Source organism: Limulus polyphemus, unplaced genomic scaffold (assembly GCF_000517525.1).
Source record: "Limulus polyphemus unplaced genomic scaffold, Limulus_polyphemus-2.1.2 Scaffold625, whole genome shotgun sequence".
NCBI lineage: Eukaryota > Metazoa > Arthropoda > Merostomata > Xiphosura > Limulidae > Limulus > Limulus polyphemus.
The window spans coordinates 13271-31850 of NW_013666235.1; the positions used below are offsets into that span (position 1 = coordinate 13271).

Sequence of the window (18580 nt, forward strand, 5' to 3'; positions counted from 1 at the left end):
ATAAATAAGAAGGGAGACTATTTCATTTAATAAATGTTTTGTTTTGATATACAAGTTGTTTGGGTTTTTTCATCTAAAAAAGTGACAATTTCTTGACGACCTAATAAATAAGTCCAGTGTGAGAAAGTGCAGATAGGAGAGCAGGTGCCTCTCTTGTGGTTGATTGAAGTTATGACTATATAGTTGTCCAGAAAGTTAATATGGAAAGAATTCTTCTTTGGAGGTTAGACCCCACAGAGAGTGGTGATGGGGATATCCATCCCAACCAGAGAGAGAAGAATCAATGGAAAGATGCAAGTCAATCCGAGAGGAGGGAGTGGTATACCCTGGGATGGGTTGGAGTGTAGAGAGAAAAGTAGAGACTCAAGGGCAGATAAGGGAGCACAATGATCCTCCAAAGACCATGACTGAGAAGAATCAGAGCTCCTAGGGAAACAAAAGTCCCCAAATGCAAGACAGAAGTGCCTTGAATACCAAAATCTCCAAAGAGCAAATATGCATGGAAGAAGAATGAGCCCAACCTATGTGGAAGCCAAAGAAAACCCCCAGATAGACAACGGACTAAGTGGGAGTTAAAACAGACTTTGAAAGTTAGATCAGCCAACCCAGGCAAAAGGTTTCCTGAAGATAATTGAAGGTTTAAATCACCAATTCCTGTTGAGTCAGGGCAACAAGCCAGACAACCAAACCATATTATAATGGAAGTGAAGGTCCAGAAGATGCATATGCCAAGCAAAGGAGCGTATAATTTGAAAACATAAAGGGCCATAGTGAGGCTGAGGGGGAAGGGCATGAAAAATAAAAGACATGACAATTAAGGGCAAACTAGAGAAATGATGGGACACAGTAGAAATAGGAATGTGAAGGAAGGCATTTGAAACATCTGCCCAGGAGAAAGGACCCAATGCAGACTGAGAAAGTCATCCAACAAGTAAGTTACTAAGAGACAAGTTGGTGATAAGGTGACAAACCACAAACTTCATGGGGGTGACAAAAAAGATGGAAATAAAAGTCCTGAGTGGAGTGGGAGACAGGTTCTATCACTCTCACTGCTAACAATGAAGACACCACATTCTAAAGATGAAGAAGATGCAGAGAATCAGTGGGAAGAGGACTGGAAAGATTATGATGAGAAAAAAAAAGGTGGAGTATGAAAGAGAAGAGTGAAAGGATGAGAAAGAATGTGCAGAACCCTAAAGTCACTGGAGAAGGAAGAATGGAGGAAGGTAAAGTGGAAGAGGAGTGCAATGATGGGATAAGAGACCATGATCAGTTCTAAAGAAGATTCACTGTCAAGAGTCATGATGGCTAGCCATGCAGGAGGGGGAGAATGACAAACAGAAGTGAGAGAACAAGGAACAAGAGAGGGTAGCCTGATACGAGTTCTGAATATGGGTGGCAGACAGAAATGTGTGTCGATCAGTGAATCAGAAAATCAACGAAACAAGAGAAAATTGCAGGTAAGCAGCCTACATTCAAGATACCAAGGAGTTGGAAACACCCCTAAAGCATATGGATGAGATGAAGATCCCAGATATAGGAGGAAGGGATATGGATACCCAATTGAGGAGATTCTCTAAATAAAAAACCAAGTGTCTCTACCAAAACTATAGGGGTCATAATAAAGAGCCATAGTGAAGAAGTGAAACAGAGTAAAGTAGTAGGGTAAAGACAGTCAAAAACACACAGCTAGCTGGAAAGATAAACAAACAAAGAGAATGTGGAGCACAATAAGCAGAAAGAAATGAAACAAGAGATTGTGTATCAAGAAATATAAAAGTGCCCCATGACCTGATGCTATAGCAAAGGAGACACAAGGAAAAGTAGAACAATGGGTAATTGAGAAAAAATAAGGCAAATGAAGTAAAACAACCAAATAGACATTATGACATATAGGTAAAAAATAAAACATCATTTACATGATTTATGAACATAGTGAACAAAAAAGACAGAAATACCTGTTCCTCATCAGAGAAAGAAGAGCCAGAAACAAAAACCTAACATTGACTGGCCAAAATCATCCACAGGTGAGGCAGCTTCTACAGAAAGTAAAGAAATAAAATGACTAAGGGTCTGAACTAGAGATGAAGTAGTCAGAATGGAACCAATCACCTGATGCTTGAAGGCAGGGACATCATCAGTTAACTTGTTGTTACACTATGGTTCATCACAGCTTAATAAAGTTATGGACGCTAAGTTATCCATTATATTGAGTGAAACTGAGACTTGTCCCATGAGTATGCTCTGCTAAGTGAGCTAAAGGGATAACAACTAAAAGTCAGGTCCATGAATGGATAGTGTCTCTAGTCACCACTGAGTCAGTTGGAGAAAATGCCTGAAAATAAATGTTTGGACCTTGGAACTTTATATACATATACATCACTTGTACATATTGGTGAATGTAGTCTAAGGTAGAAATGTGGTGGCTAGAGCAAATGAAGGTGCAATAAGGTGGATGAGACAAAAGTACAACAAGGACAAAAGCAATGTAGTACTAAAGAAAGAAAGTAGATTAAGGCAACTAGACACTCATAAAGCACAGTAAGAGACACATCTGAACAGAGGTAGTGCTGAGGAAAAAATTAACCTATGATCATGTTTTAGTGCTTGCAAGGATTACCATGCATGGAAGTCATGTTGCCCTCCTATTGGTGGATGATTACAGCATTATGACAATATGTCATAGGCTGGCACAATACATGTAAACACATGTAGGAGGGGGTGTCTGTTCAAAAGTTGTGGCATGCACAGGAAATTCCCTGATAGTTGTGCACAAAATAACAGCTTTCTGTGGAGCAGAGAGGTAAGTAGCATTTCTGAAATTTACAGTTTCAGAAGGATCAATGCACCGTTTTTCATTTTTTTTTGCAAAGTAAATATAAAGATGGATGTATAAAATATAATCATAATCAAAATACAGTAATAGATAATACAGCAAAGCACCTAGAATTAATATCATACTCAGCAAACAGTTTCAAGATGGAAAATAAATATTTGTACTTGATTTCCTCTAAATTCAATCTGGAAGTTCTTTGCAGACTCCTGGGTAACTCTTCCTCCAAAGTCCAGTTGGTATACTTGGCTAACTTCATTCCACAACGGAGCCTTATTGTAGAGGATGAAGTCACGATACGGGGATGAACCACATCCTGGAGTTCCATCAGCCACTTCTTGGGACCGTGAACTGCGGCTTTTCTTTAACTTGGGGGAACATTTAAAGAATCAAATTAAAGCCAAAATCAGCTAAGAAATGATACAAATTTCATAACAAAAAAATTCAATGGGAAATGAGTTGTTGAAAGAATAACAGCAATAATGAAACTGATATTACTCATCAATTTTATTAATGATTTTCGAAGTCCTACAAAACAAAAGCAGGTCCACTGGAAGACTAAGAAATATTGAGGAAAATTCAGCACGTTTAATGTTCATGGTAATATTTATATGCAGTTATTCTAAATATTTTATATTATTCTATCATCTTTGTAAAGAGATCATAAACTTCAGTAAAATGAACATAAGATGGTAACTACTTTGAAATATATATATATATATATATATATATATATAAGGCAATTTCAAAATCTACTTTACAAAATTTAAACACTATCACATATCTCAGTGGTAAATTAAAAGTTGGAAAATTTAGTCTACTGGATCTATGATCTCTGCATATTGTAGAGTATGCACAATATTCAATAAACCTACAAAATAACTGTTTTCATTTCTTAATAACCACTACTCTAGAAACCCTATTCACTGTCAAAAACATAAAATAAAACTAATCACCTCATAACAATACTTCCTACAATAAAACATTTTAAGTACTGTAAATCAATCTTAATACAAGGTGCAAAAATGGAATGATAACAAAATGTTTTATTTAATATATAAAACTAAAATAACATAAAAACATGGTGGCAGTTTAAAAAACATTATTCACATTCACTCTTGCAGAAGATATGTTACATAAGAAAAAACTAAGTAATCAGTTACTGCTTCAGTTTCAGCTCATTTCTGGTTATTACTTTTTTATGCATCAGCTGTTCCTCCAGTTTCAGTTTGTGTGTGGTTATTATTTTTCTGTGCATCAGCTGTTGCTGCAATTTCAGATTATGTCTGGTTAATAGTTTTCTGTTGCTCCAGTTTCAAATTGTGTCTGGTTATCATTTTTCTGTGCAGTTGACTTTAGGATAAAGGGAATGCATTTAATTTGTTGATAATGATTGTGTAGGGTCCCAAAAATGCTTTTACTAGCTACCAATAAATGTACACATACACTAAACAATGTTATGTTAAATTTACTATGTTAAAACTTATTTGGTTAAAACACTATATATATATACATACATACATACAGTATCCATTGTAGATATATATATCTATATCTACAATGGATACTGAAAAAGCTATATCTCATTAAGTTTAACATCCTGACTATACACTAATTTTTATGTATTTAATGACCCACAGGAAGCAAACAGTGCCCTTCAAATCAAGTAAAATTGTCAACACAGAAGGCTTATTTTTGAAGTTTACCAAAGACTGAATACAAATATAAATAATGATGTATATTTTACAGCTCAAAACACTTTTCAGATGAATGCAAGTACTACACAAATTATGTTGAGAAAAATGCATCATTTTTATCTTTATTTCTTACAAATGCACTTTTCATTGAAGTTTTTGTTTGATATAATGATAGGAAATGCTCACTTAAACTTTGACAACATATTAAGTGTTCACTGTCTGTTCATAGTTTAGTATAATATCTCAATCTCCTGCACGAGGCAAAGTTATCCTTTATATCATTCTGATCTGATATCAACATTTATAATGCATTATTACAGCAAAGAATTCATCATTTAACCATGTCAATAATCAACAAGTCAACATGATTAAGTGCATGTAAACATGTCTAATCACAGGTACAAAATGCTTAGTTTTTGACTGATGGCTGACAGCTATTTTCTACCCTAGTGAAAATAAAGAAACCAGTAAAGAAACAAAGATATTATAAGAAATATCACCAAGTGAGCCAGTGTGTTCCAGAGTTAAAGCAGATGGTTCTGAGAGATATAAATGAATTCAATATGGATTTAAATTTTGTATCTGAATTCAATGGCAAGAGGCATCATATACATTGCCAGTTGCAGCAAATCATTGTTCAAATTATACACATATCCATAAGGCTACAAAATATTATACGCTTATTAGTCAGTGTCCTAAACTACAAGTCTTTTCAAATTCAATCCTGCATTACTTATTATTATTAATTGAAACTGTCGTTTCTCTGAAAAATGCAATAAATCATGTTAGTTTAACGACTTGCTGAATGTTATACAACATTTTACATGATGTTATTTTTACATCGGTGCAATAATACATGCATTAATTCAATAATGGCTACTTGATCTTTACATTACAAAAGTCCTATCTGCATGGTTGTCACCCTGAACTATATTTGGATTTGCTTTTAAACTAATGTAGAGTTATGCTTACCTTCTTACGAATATAGGCCTTCTGCAGGCTCTGGAGGTCTTTAAAACCTTCTTTACCAAGTTCTTCTCCACTCTGAGCTCCTTCATCTTCTGAACTTTCCACAGACTGCTCTTTTCTTGCCTTTCTTAGTAATAGAGGACTAGACAATAATCCTTTTTTCAGTGAGCGAGCTCGGCGCCTCAGTATGGGAGAAGTAGGGATACTTTTGCTTGTAGGAGAAGAGGGAAACTGATTATCTACTAGAATTGCCTGTGGTAGACTACTACGATGCTCACCAATTCGTGCTGATGGTGGAGGAGATACTGAAGCACTGCGTTTGTTTTCTGCTAGAGAAGGATAAGTAACTAGATGTTTGCTGTTATCAAAACTAAAAGTTTCTTGATCCCGATGAGAGGCTAAGGGGCTTGAGCATTTGGAATGAAGAGAGCACCATACCCTGGGGATGTCACACTTGCATGTCAGCTTGTCCATAGCCCCAGGAGCCAATAACTGATTTGAAGAAAACGATGTATCACATTTGCTGCTGCTGGACAGTTTTAAATCAGAATCATGGGCAAGAGAATTCGACAGAGGTTTAGAGTGTACTTTAAGACGTGCCTGAGATTCTCTTAGTGAAATATGAGTCCACATATCCCTACTTACCGTAGCTTCTGTTGTATGTAGATGACCAATGCTTCGACTACAATGTCCTAGTAATACAACTGGAGAGGCAGGACTTGACTGGCTGCTTCTAACAAGATGAACATCTGTGGGTGGATCCTCAGTATCTTCATCAATAAACTTGATGTCTCCTGCTTTGTCAGCCCACCGTGGTAAGTGTTCATGACTACCAGAATAGACAGAAGGAAGCCATTTTGAAGCAGCAGCAACAGGTTCACCAACACGTGACATTGAGGCAACAGCATCGACAACACCTCCACCTACAACCACTTCCTCAGATGGAGAAAGAAGAACTGGACTAGAGTATGTTTCATCTCCTACTTTAGAAACAAATGGCAAGGAATGAAGCAATCCATTTTTAGAACTCTCCTTTACAAATGTTTTAGCCTTACAATATGGATGAATATCTAAGCTATGGACACAGTTGGGTACAGCAGCAGTTAGTCCTTTTTCACTGTAATTGAGTTTTTTGTTTGCCCTTAACCGACGATCTTCAGAGCCTGATGAGGGTGAACTAGAAGCTGAGCTATCAGTCAAGTTGCCTGGGGATGAAAGATTCTCTTTATTCATCAAGCTATTTCTACATATACTTCCATTATTCAGTGATGAGTCAGAATTTTCACCAGAAACATGAAATGTGGAGTTCACACTTTCCAGACCAGGTAAACAATTCATTTTTACATTAGAATTTGCAATATGATCTGACAAATGTTTTTTCTTAGTTGGACTAGAATTACTGCTCAACACATTCCCCCTTTGATTAACTGTAGGGGTCAGACCATTTTGAAAAGTGGGATGTGAAAATGGGACAGAAGCACCACTAATGACATTACCTTTGGACTTTTTGGCTTGGATGGAAGGGCCACATACATGTAGGCTATGAGATGAATTGTGAAGCAGTGTGGAGGGAATGTTATGGTTAGTATCACAGGAAAATTCTGAGATGCACTGACAGTTTGTCTGCATTCCTATAGAACTAGCCTCCTCGGGAGTACTGGCAAGCCTTAAGACACGGATATGGCCTTCAGACGTTGTCTCTAATGTCAGGAATTCTTCAGTAGGAAAGAAGTTTACATATTCACCTGCATCTCCATTAAAATGTCCTGAAGAGCTGATGTTATTTGACTGAGGTGGGTGAGAGTTTCTCCTCTGAGGAGTCATAGGAGCAACTGGAGCACTAGTTTCACAACTCAAAGCCTCCATATCTGCATCAGAATTGACATATATAAACATGAGCACACAAATATTAATCTAAGAATAAACTCCAGCTAATGTTTTATTTACATGATGAAAATACTGACACTTATTTATAAAAACAGGTTGTTATTTTTCAGTCAATAGGTTAGTACTAAAAATGACTATCATATGTACAAGATCAACACCTATTTGAAAGGAATAAAAACTACATACAAAACTTAATTTTATAGGTAAGCTCTAAATTACTTGGAAATCTATAAACATACTACCTTACTAAAGTACTAGTGTTAGGATGAACACACAAAAAAAACATTTACATATCAAAATACAGGCTTACGAAATTTGGAAGAAATTATCTTAAAGTACATAAAATATAACTTTTTATTCTAAGTGAATAATTCAAATTCACCAAAGTTTTCTTCCTTGTTTTACAAGATAAAGTGGTTACCAACTGTTCTTGGAACCATAACATATCGTACAAGTTTACTACATCTACAACCTAGACAAATGACATTGGTCATTAAGGAATTGCTTGGTCCACAATCATGTGATAGCCAGGAACAAAGTGTTAGTATAAATGGTAATAGCAGTGGTACTGTGGTGTTCTCGGAGGATGAGGATGAAGTTTTTGGTAATTGAACTTATTATGCTTTGACATGAAAACATTTCAAAATTAATATTACTGTCAATTATACTTTTGCCAAACTCATTATTTTAAACTTAGTTCCCCAGATGTTAGATGTCACAGCTACAATTTTTTCAGTCTATAAGAACAACATAAAAACATTTAATTATTCTATGTTATTTATCAAACACATGAATAAATAAACTTTGGCTATAAACTAGAACAGTAAAATAGTGCTAATATATTGCTGGCAATTGTCAAAAAGTAACCAAAATTTGATGGTGGATTAAGCCTAAGATTATATGTACTCTCACATTGTGTCTTGAATATTTCTTTCATCTAATTTGACAGCACTTTTTGAACAAATGTAATTCAATGTAACTTGTAAGTTAAAGCAGGAGATGCACCAAGTTAAAAGGTCAGTTTTAAGTAATTATCTTATGAAATTGTCTATGTATTTTTCCATAACACTAGACACTCGTTCACCTAAAACCTCTGGACAAATACACACCAAAAGATGACCTCTATTGATTAATAACAGAAGTGAAAAGGTAAGATGACTTTGATTCATGCTGGTTTTATCCTTATTTTTTAATGAGATATAAATTAAATATTTTGTATCACTTTTTTAGACCCATTATTATGAAATCAATTTTTCTATAGTAACCATGCAATATTAACTTCCTTAAGTTTTTCTTTACAATACCATGAAAACAAATCCTCGAAATAAATTGTACTTAGTGATTTAATACACACTCATTTTACCACACTTCATGAACAGCACACACAGTAACAAAACAAACACATGACAGCATTTATGTAATATAAGGATTAAATGAAAGTGATATGTAAAATGTGAATCAAACCTCAGGAAGATCATCCAAGTATAAGAGCTCTCCATGTTGAAAACCAGTGGTTTCTCCTTCTCTTTGTTGAGCAAGCCTTCTCTGTTTTCGTCGACGCTGCATTCGAGGTGATGCACAACCCTCCTCAACCTCACTATCTGATGAAGTTGGTAATGATGCAGTACATGATGATGAAGGACTGAATGGATATGTGAGCATAATTGGAGACTGAACGTTACTGCAACGATGGCAACCATCTCCTAGATCTCCAAAACAGTTTGAATAATAAATAAAGATAATTAACTAATAAACATCACTGAGTGAAAAAAGAAGGAAAATAACTGAATTAGGAAATGAGTGTTTTAGTTTTAAACTACCCCTATCTTACATGAAACTACAATAGTTATGAAGTTTTATCTCAATATTAATCCTGAAGTTAAATACTGAATCACAGAAAAATATATTAAATGGGAAGAAATCAATGTAATTAATTCTTACATTATCTTCTTGTAGTAGCACATTAAATACTGAAACAACTGATATACTATGTGTGGATATAATAAAGTCATTAATCCTTGTATCATCAGCTTTTAGTAATATATTAAATACTGAATCACACCTAAAGCAGCAACATGTTGAAACAATTAACATTAATCTTTAACAGATTCATTTGTAGACATGCAGTAAGTACTATATCACAGCCAAATTAATTAAACTTGGAAAAAAATTCATAATTAAACCTTATCATTTTATAGCAATATATCATATACTGTAGAGCTACAAAACAAGCTAGATTTAGGAAAAAATAATTTGATAATAACCTTTATCAATCCATAGTAATACAATAAATATTGATCCACAGCCCAAAATATAGCTACACATTGATACAGTTAGAAATAATCAGAAAGTAAAAGTTATACATATGCTATTACATGAAATTTAATTCAAAATTATTAATTAGGCATAATTATCAGAAGGAAAAAAAGTCACAGGTTTGAAGCAGATTTAGAGATTTTCATAACTGTATGGAAAATGTTACTAAGTATAGGCAAAACATATGGAAAGTATGGTTATTTACAAGGGGATTAGAATATGCATGGTTCAGGGTAGACAACAACAGTACAGAAATATTCCATTAGACTCAACATGTGTAACTTTATCGGTTTTCCTTTATATTTATTGATCAAAATTAATACATAACAGGACGTTTTTTTTTCAAACTTTTTTTTTTTTTCACTCTAATACCCAGTACAGCTGCTGCAATACTTCACAAGATGGACTGACATGGCTAAGTGTGAAAATAATTTACAGGGACTGGCAGACCTACTAATGCGTGAACAATTCATGATCACATGCTCCACTGACATGTCACTGTTCCTAAAGAAGAGAGTACCAAAAGATGTGGATGAGATGACCAAATTGTTGGAACAGTATATGGAAGCCCATGGAGGTAGTATAACTGGCAAGTCCAAGAATAACCAGTTAAAGTTGAAACCAGGGGTGGCTGACCAAAAACAGGATATACCAACGGTGACAAGAACTCAAAGGACAAAAAGTAAAAGAGATACTACATTTGTTATAAAATGGGGCACATCGTGAATGAGTGCAAATCTGTCACCAACAAGCAACAGCTGCTAGGCTAGAGGAATTTGAACATATCACCTAGCTCTACATAACACAAGAAACTGTTCATGATAACAACAATTCACCTGGACTTTAAGTAACTGCATACTTTTCCCAAAAGAAAAAATTCATTGAAATTTTTTTTTAATACCACTTGCTTTATATAAAAGCAGATTGAATTTGACACACCATACTTTTATGATAAAAAATATATACACTTAAAAAAAATAGAAATACTGTTTACTAAAAAAATGACAATGCTTTTCCCAAATTCTAAGAAATGCACATTAGTTTTTTTGCAAAAGAAAACCCAGAAGTATCACAAAAACCACATACAATTCATAGAGGTAACGTGGAATAAAGTTTTACCTTTCAATGATATATATATAGACACACACACACGTATATATATTTTTTATGCAATTAGATGAAAAGATACAAATGTTTAGGAATTACTCCGTGAACTTCAGCACATCAGAGTTAAAGAAACTTCTACAGGTTCTTCTCTGGCTGTATACTTTAGTCTGGAAGTTGAATTGTTCCATATTTACTATCGTAAAAAGTGCATGAATTTTCTCTTTTATCTGATTCATAGAAAGTCATAAAATATGGCAATTACAGACACCTTGTACTTTTTTTTTTAATTAAAAGTTTACCAACTCACTGTCAATAACATAAAAAGTTGCACACATTTATCAAAGTAAATACACACCTGAACTCTTAGGATCAAATATGACAAATTCAGGTCGAAGTTTGCTGGTTCTTTTTCCTTTAAGAAGTGGCACCAAACCTCCCAAGTATTCAAGAAAAAGAGTATAGGTGGCACTACCAGTCAAAATATCATCATCATGTTTCACCATTGTGCAATGAAGGCGAATGTTGTTTGCAGGAGGCTGAGAGACAAACTCTCTCAGTCGCTGAGGATCAGGTAGATAGCACTATTAATAAAAAACAAATAGTTGTGGTTTTTTTCTTTCTCCTTCTAATTTCTAGAATTGTGGATATATTTACTCCCCCTTATTTCTTACAATTTGAAACAAATGTACTAGATCGGTTGAAATTTAAGCAAAATATACTGTTGAGCAATATTTGTCTAATTACTACTAAGTACTTTGATTCATGATACAGTTTTTTAAACTTTATCTTCTCAGTGACAAAAAGTATTAATTTAGCTTTGACCTCTGTATTTTTTTTTTATTACCAAAATTACATTTCATATGCCAAAATATTCTGTTTTATGGAGGGAAAAAACAGCAATAGCATCACTTAAATCTCTGCAAACACCACAAATGCTTAGAAGAAGCACACATTTTGTGTGATTATAGTCGTTTGCTAAACACACATGGAGAGAACAAGTCTGTTATAATTATTCATGTTTTACCTCATACGATTTTATTAATTTCTTCCAATGGAAATATTAAACATAAGAAGAGTTCTTAATCATCACTTAGACAAATTATAATATTCTCACGTTGTATCAAATTTCCTGCCAAAAAATTCACAGAAATTATCAATTTACAGCCCCACAGCTGAGCCATAAGAGTTTAATATTTAGTACAGAAAAAACTTTAAAATATTACAATAAAATTAATGTACTGACTATATAAATTTTCTTAACATAGTTACTTTTTCATTTGAATCATGTTTCTGCTATAGGAGTTTTAATTTTGTTAAATACAGACTGGAAATAGTTCCTATTCCAATATTAGGTAACCATGTTACTTTTGGATTATCAGCAATTGGAATTTTCAATGAACAACACTTTATACAACACACATGGGCTAAATGGCCAGGTCAGAGACCTCAGCATTCATATGACCAGAACAGAGGTAGCCAACTGTCAGCAATCACAGTCTTTCAAACTAAATAATGGGATTTACTTGTATAATATGCCTATAGCTGAAAGTGTGGAACATGTTCTTGAATCCTGGACCAATTAATGTGCAGTCCAACATGCTAACCATTAGGGCACTGGATTACCTGAGCCAACACCATGCAACAAGTGTGAATAAACTCCATTTCTTACAATGATAACTTTTATCTATGTGGGTAAGTAGCTTAAGTAATTCAAAAATGATATAATTAATTATTATTGGAGAGCAAACAGTAAATAGAAATACACATAACAGTTGTGACTTACTACAGATATTTCTTAAATAAAAAAGACAGTTAAAGACTATATCAGAAGCTCAAAATATATATATATCTTTGCTATGTTTTTTTTTTTCATTTTGCTGATGAATGGAAGGGCGTAACCAAGTGAGTTAAAAAAAAAGTACCAGCCTGAGAAAGGTTTAAAGAATAGGAATGTTTTAGCCATGGTACTAATTGCTGTAATGTAACAACATAAATAAAAACTGTGAATGAAGTAATATCAATTATTCCAGTTTAATATGTAAAATAAGAAAGCATCATCATAAACAGCCATTATAAGAATATATTTGGACAGGTTAAATTTCAAGATAAGCATGGTTCCCACATCGTAGTCAGAATGAAATTCTCCAACTTTTTTCCAGACCTTTCCCTGACCAAAATATGATATTCCATGACTATTTGACCTCTGCACTTAATGTATCATTGCACTATAAAACTATGTGAAATTGCAAACCATTCTTCACATATTATTATTATGTAGTATGTTAAAACTACCAGTTTGCTTAAATGTCATCTTGCAAAGTTTCAATGCTTTATCAATGATGCTTTATTAAATTACTGATACTTTATCAGAACAAAAGCAGTTTATCCATTTGTTTTATAATAATGCATACTGATCACACTATTTAATTTAAATTTAAATTACAAAAACATTACTACAACATTTGTGGTTATTAAATTTCAACTTTTAATACACAGAAAGTGCATGTTTACTGTTGTAAAATGGAATATTCTTTAACAAGTACACTTCTCATATGTCAGATATCTTTTATTAAAGCAATATTTTCTGCTGTGTGAACACATACAAAAATGTACACACTTTCAAATGCTAAACAAACAGAGCAGTAAACTCATATTTCCAATATCTACAATACAACTGCACACATTAACAAAGCCATTCACTGCTCCATAGCACACTATATTATTTTTGCACATGCCTTGAAACTGTATCAATTTCATCTATATCAAAAGAATTGAAAACTTTGAACAAATGTGGTCACATATTTATTGATCGATCACATTACCAAATGTGGTATCAGGTTTATGCAAGTTTAGTCCATTCATAAGATCACTAGATTATACTTTCAAATGACTAAGTTTTAAAATCTAATTATACAAACAAGACACTTCATACACAGAATCAGACCTGCTGATTAAACATCCACAATGTTTATAGTTTCATTACAACACTATGCCATTATGACGTAAACTGTACATAGAGGTTACTGTAATTGTCACAGACATGAATGTTACTGTACACAAACATGTTCATTACTGACTGTTATATTGCATTACAGTATTACACTACTCAAGTGTCAAGTTTTTCATTTTGTTCTAACATAATGTTGCTCATCACATTATATAAAACCTTCTACTAAGTAAAACTTTTACTAAAACTACTTACATTATTTTTATTCTGGTATAATCCTTGAATTTAGATAAAAATGACAAACACTAACACATTACCCATACTTGACCACATTAGCACTACACAGTGTCCATAATCGGTAATATCTCCATCTGAAGAGAATGCTGTAGTCTGAAAGCCCATAGTTTCAAAACAATACCAATACTATTAATTTATTTCTGAAAGCTGTGCATGCTTATCTTAACCTTCACTCTTTATTTCTTCCTGTTCCTAGCATCTTGTTTGTTGCTTGATAAACAGTAGATTTTCCTAATATATTAGTCAGATATCCGATGCATTAAATTACCGATTATTAGGTAAACATGATGTATTCAGTTATTCAATGGTTTATGTTTAACTATTTCTACAAATATTTATGTATAACAAATAGTACTGCATTCTTGGAAACCCTTACATGTACCATACGGTTAATTACTCTCAATAAAACATTCAATATATTTCAATATTTTCTTAATCTGATTTCTTCCCAAAATGCTTTATCTTCAAATTACTGATATAGTACTGATATAGTGATATACTACCCGTCTGTTGGAGATATCGCCTGTCAACGATCCCTACTCAAGTTCTACTAAGCATCATGATGTCATGTGCTGTAGGCAATGCTTAATGATGTACATTTTGTTTGATACTGAATTAAACAAAATTACTGAAAAAATTATTACTTTATATAATTACTATAGCTATTTTGGATAATTAATAGAATACGTATAAGAACAGATACAAAATAAAAATAGCAATTCACCAAAACCGTGTAGACTTACTCTATCTTTAAACTTTCAGGCTTTACTGACATGTTTCAAATTCTTCCTATACAAACAAGTCAAATACATAATATACCCAGGGCATTAATTGTTCCTTCTAAGACTAATGTCACATGGACTGTTTTATTAATGTGTATAAATTTGTAAGTTCAAAATGACTTATTTAATGAAAACAGCTCACATCTAAAAACTAACTTGGTTAGGGGTTTTAGGTTGTTTAAGAAGATGAGACAAAGCCCTGTCCAGAGCCCTTACACTATGTTTAGGTGGAAACCTAGCATACCTTAATGTAATCTATTATGGTTGTCTTCATGCTACATGACAATTAAAGGTAAACAAAAATACTGCTGTAGACAAAACAAAGTTTTTGCATAAAGTATGCATATGAACTTGCTAAATTCACCAAAATTAATCTCTATGTAATTCTTTGACACAATTTATTTTTTCACCATTTGGGTCCTAGAAATGTCACTGAATAACATGAAATTCATTGATTTTTTCCAAGTTTTTGTCTGTATAATGAAATTCTCTGATGTTTCCTGAGCCAGGAACGTAAAATATAAAATTCACTGACCCATGGAAACTACAGATAATGTTTTAGATATTTGCATCAATACTGTCACATCAATGTTTACCTTTATCGTTTGACTAAACAAGTGAGACAATAGAATTTTCAGACGACGAGGTAGTGGAAGTTTCTGCATTTGGTTCTCTTCTGTTAGAGAATTTTGGACAGTGAGACAGGACAGAAGTTGGAGAGAGGCTATTTTTTTCGTTACCCAGCCTATGTGAATCGTATTCCCTGTGGCGATGAGGAATCTTTTGTCATTATGACCCCAGGTTATTGCTGAAACTGGACTCTGGAGATTGGAAAGAATAAAAATTAAATAAAATCAGATATTTGTGTTTATTATAAACAAACTAAGATAAAAATATTTTCTTTTTCAAAAGCAAAAAATACAAACATGGACTAAAAGAGCATTAATTTGAAGATAGCAGCTATCTAAGGTGGAAAAATAAAAGTTATTTGCAAGTGTACCATCTGCTGGGTAATTAATAAAGAATCAATTTTGAAGCTTTTATTGCTGATTTGTGAAATATTTTTTATTATAATTGTTATCTATTAACTACCAGGCCCCTAAAACCAAACTTCTATAAACTTTAGAAATTGTGTAAAAACCTACAAACAGGCATTAAAGAATATTCTAAATAACTGGTTAAGACACAGATGTATATCCTCACCTTAATAACTAAACATTTGGACAATTTGCTTTTCTTTAACAAACATCATCAATATTTCTTTTAACTTGATTTATAAAGTAATTACTGGAGTAAAACAGTATTTGGGCCATGAGTACATTATAGGTAATAATATCAGAAATGTACACACTACAGTGATCAATTTGATGTACAAGAAAACAAAGTGAAACTAAAAGGATTACAATGGGCGTTTTGTTTTCTCAATTTTCCAAATTTAAAATTGAGTTAGAAAGAAGAAACAAATAAATAGCTTCACTGTTGATAGATGTTTTAAATAATATTGTGCAAAAGCCACTAACTTGGATAAGGTTTATATGCACAAGGGAAACTACAATAGCTCTCTCTTCAAGCTGAAAAAAACAACAACCTTTGACTTGCTGAACATGTGTGATAATTAAGCATACCTGAAAAGCTGTTGTTTGAGATGCTTAGTTTTAAGATCTGCAAATGAACAGTCATTTCTAAATGTTGTTCAAAGGCCTTTCACCCATGATTATATTAGTTTACATATTTTTGATAAAATTTCTCATAAAGCCTTTCTTTTTTGTGTCTAATTTTTTGATAAACTGCTCAACAGCTAATCTGTCTAACATCCATTCTGACCATTCCCACATATTTTTAATACCTTTGTCAAATACTTTGGTATCAAAATCAATGATATATTGCACCATTTTTCTAGCCTTGTTGTACAGTTGAATAATGGAAAGATTCATTTGTGTTATTCTGAACGGGATATTGGTTAAAACCAATGACAGACCAACTTACATACCTGTAATCAATACAGTAAAGGTTTGGTGGAGATGTTAAGATACCAACGGCAATGGAAAAAAATTTTAGAACATACAGTTAGCCTTATTCCCTGAAACTTTCTCTAAAGATTTACACATTTCACACAGTCTCTCGACAAGAAAATAATGAAATACCGAAACAGAACACTACTGACATTAGAAAATGAATAAGTTTCTTATATATATATATATATACAGAGAGAGAGGGAGAGAGAAAAGGAAGTAACTAAGTTCAACACCTGTGTGTAAGGTATCGTTGTACTGAATCGAAGTGACCCAGAATCAGTGTAGAAGTGGACACAATTCATAAATTGGACATCAGAATCTTCTTTGATTCCTGCAACTGCTAATAAATCACCATTGTTTGACCACTCTATTAGCATGTCTGTTGAGTAAAAAGACATCAAATGACTCAAATCAATTAGAAAGAAATACAGCATTAACATTTGAACAAATTTATTTACTCATGCAATAGAGACAAGGTAAAACTGAATAATGCCTTTGAAGATATATCATAAGATACCAGATATCAATGAATTTTTATATTTCTTTTACCTAAATGCAGTTTTTAAAGATGTTTAATAAAAACTAAAATTATATGTTAAAATGCACAATTAATGAAAGAACACAATATATTCTTGAGTCTAGTACAATTAGAGAGAATTTAAAAAGGGGAACAGTTTCACTATTTAGTTTAATGTTAAGAAAAGCTTATTTTAAAATGTATACTAATCAATCATGTTATTTCAACACTAACTCCTACAGATACCCTTTTTTTAACATTTAAATGAGGTCTGAAAAACTATTTATTAAACAAAACCTACCCTTTAACCCTGTTACTATGATAATAGGTGATACATCATCGTAGTTTTTCATGATATAAATAGTACCATTTTGAAAGCAAATGGCAAGGAAGAAAGTTTTGGTTTCTGTGCTTCTTGCTGAAATGCAATAATTACAAGAAATTAAAAAATTATTATTAATGCAATTCTTTGAGAATATATTATTCCAAGGTTACGTACAGTCAAACCATGCATATTTGTTTCCACAATTCAAGCGAGCTACATCAATAAAACAACCTATTTTAAAAAGAAAGGTCACTAACAACTAAAAAAAATTTATCTTGGCATATTTATATCTAAAAGTATGGTAACTTCTAGTCCAGTTACATATCTGTCTCCTGAATTCATTATCACAATTTTGCATATAATGAATATAATTTGACTAGCGACGAGAACTGTGCAAGTTAATAAATATTCTAATTTCATGAAAGAGTTAATAAAAGTATCATAAAATTTTTCACATAATTCTGATGTAAGATGATTTACACATCCTAGCTTTCCAAGACATTTAATGAGTCTTTTTCATTTTTACACAAATCACCATGCCTTATAATGGCTTACACTATTAAACACCCCGGTTGACTGAAACTTCTTACACATGTGTCATTTACTGAATGATTTCCTGATGAAATGCCATAGTTTTCTGAATTAGTGAAAATTTTTGTCACTTGCTATGTGACAATTTACATCACTAAATATCTTATTTTAACGAAGCACTGAAAGGTTTGTCACTTGGTATGTGATGATTAACAAGGTTTGTCACTTGCTGTATGATGATTAACAAGGTTTGTCACTTGCTATATGATGATTAACAAGGTTTGTCACTTGCTGTATGATGATTAACAAGGTTTGTCACTTGCTGTATGATGATTAACAAGGTTTGTCACTTGCTAT

The 18580-nt window shown here is 32.8% G+C and overlaps 1 protein-coding gene across 1 annotated transcript in view; it reads right to left on the reverse strand.

Moving 5' to 3' along the window:
* LOC106459543 (tubby-related protein 4-like) overlaps positions 1 to 18580 on the reverse strand; it is a 48477-nt gene that overhangs the window by 4577 nt on the left and 25320 nt on the right. The window contains exons 6-13 of the mRNA XM_022386052.1: positions 17669 to 17785; positions 17084 to 17229; positions 15432 to 15656; positions 11165 to 11390; positions 8851 to 9095; positions 8055 to 8123; positions 5503 to 7413; positions 3001 to 3201 (exon numbers count right to left, since the gene is read on the reverse strand). Coding sequence (XP_022241760.1) covers positions 3001 to 3201; positions 5503 to 7413; positions 8055 to 8123; positions 8851 to 9095; positions 11165 to 11390; positions 15432 to 15656; positions 17084 to 17229; positions 17669 to 17785 — 3140 coding nt within the window. The remainder of the gene's footprint in view (positions 1 to 3000; positions 3202 to 5502; positions 7414 to 8054; positions 8124 to 8850; positions 9096 to 11164; positions 11391 to 15431; positions 15657 to 17083; positions 17230 to 17668; positions 17786 to 18580) is intronic.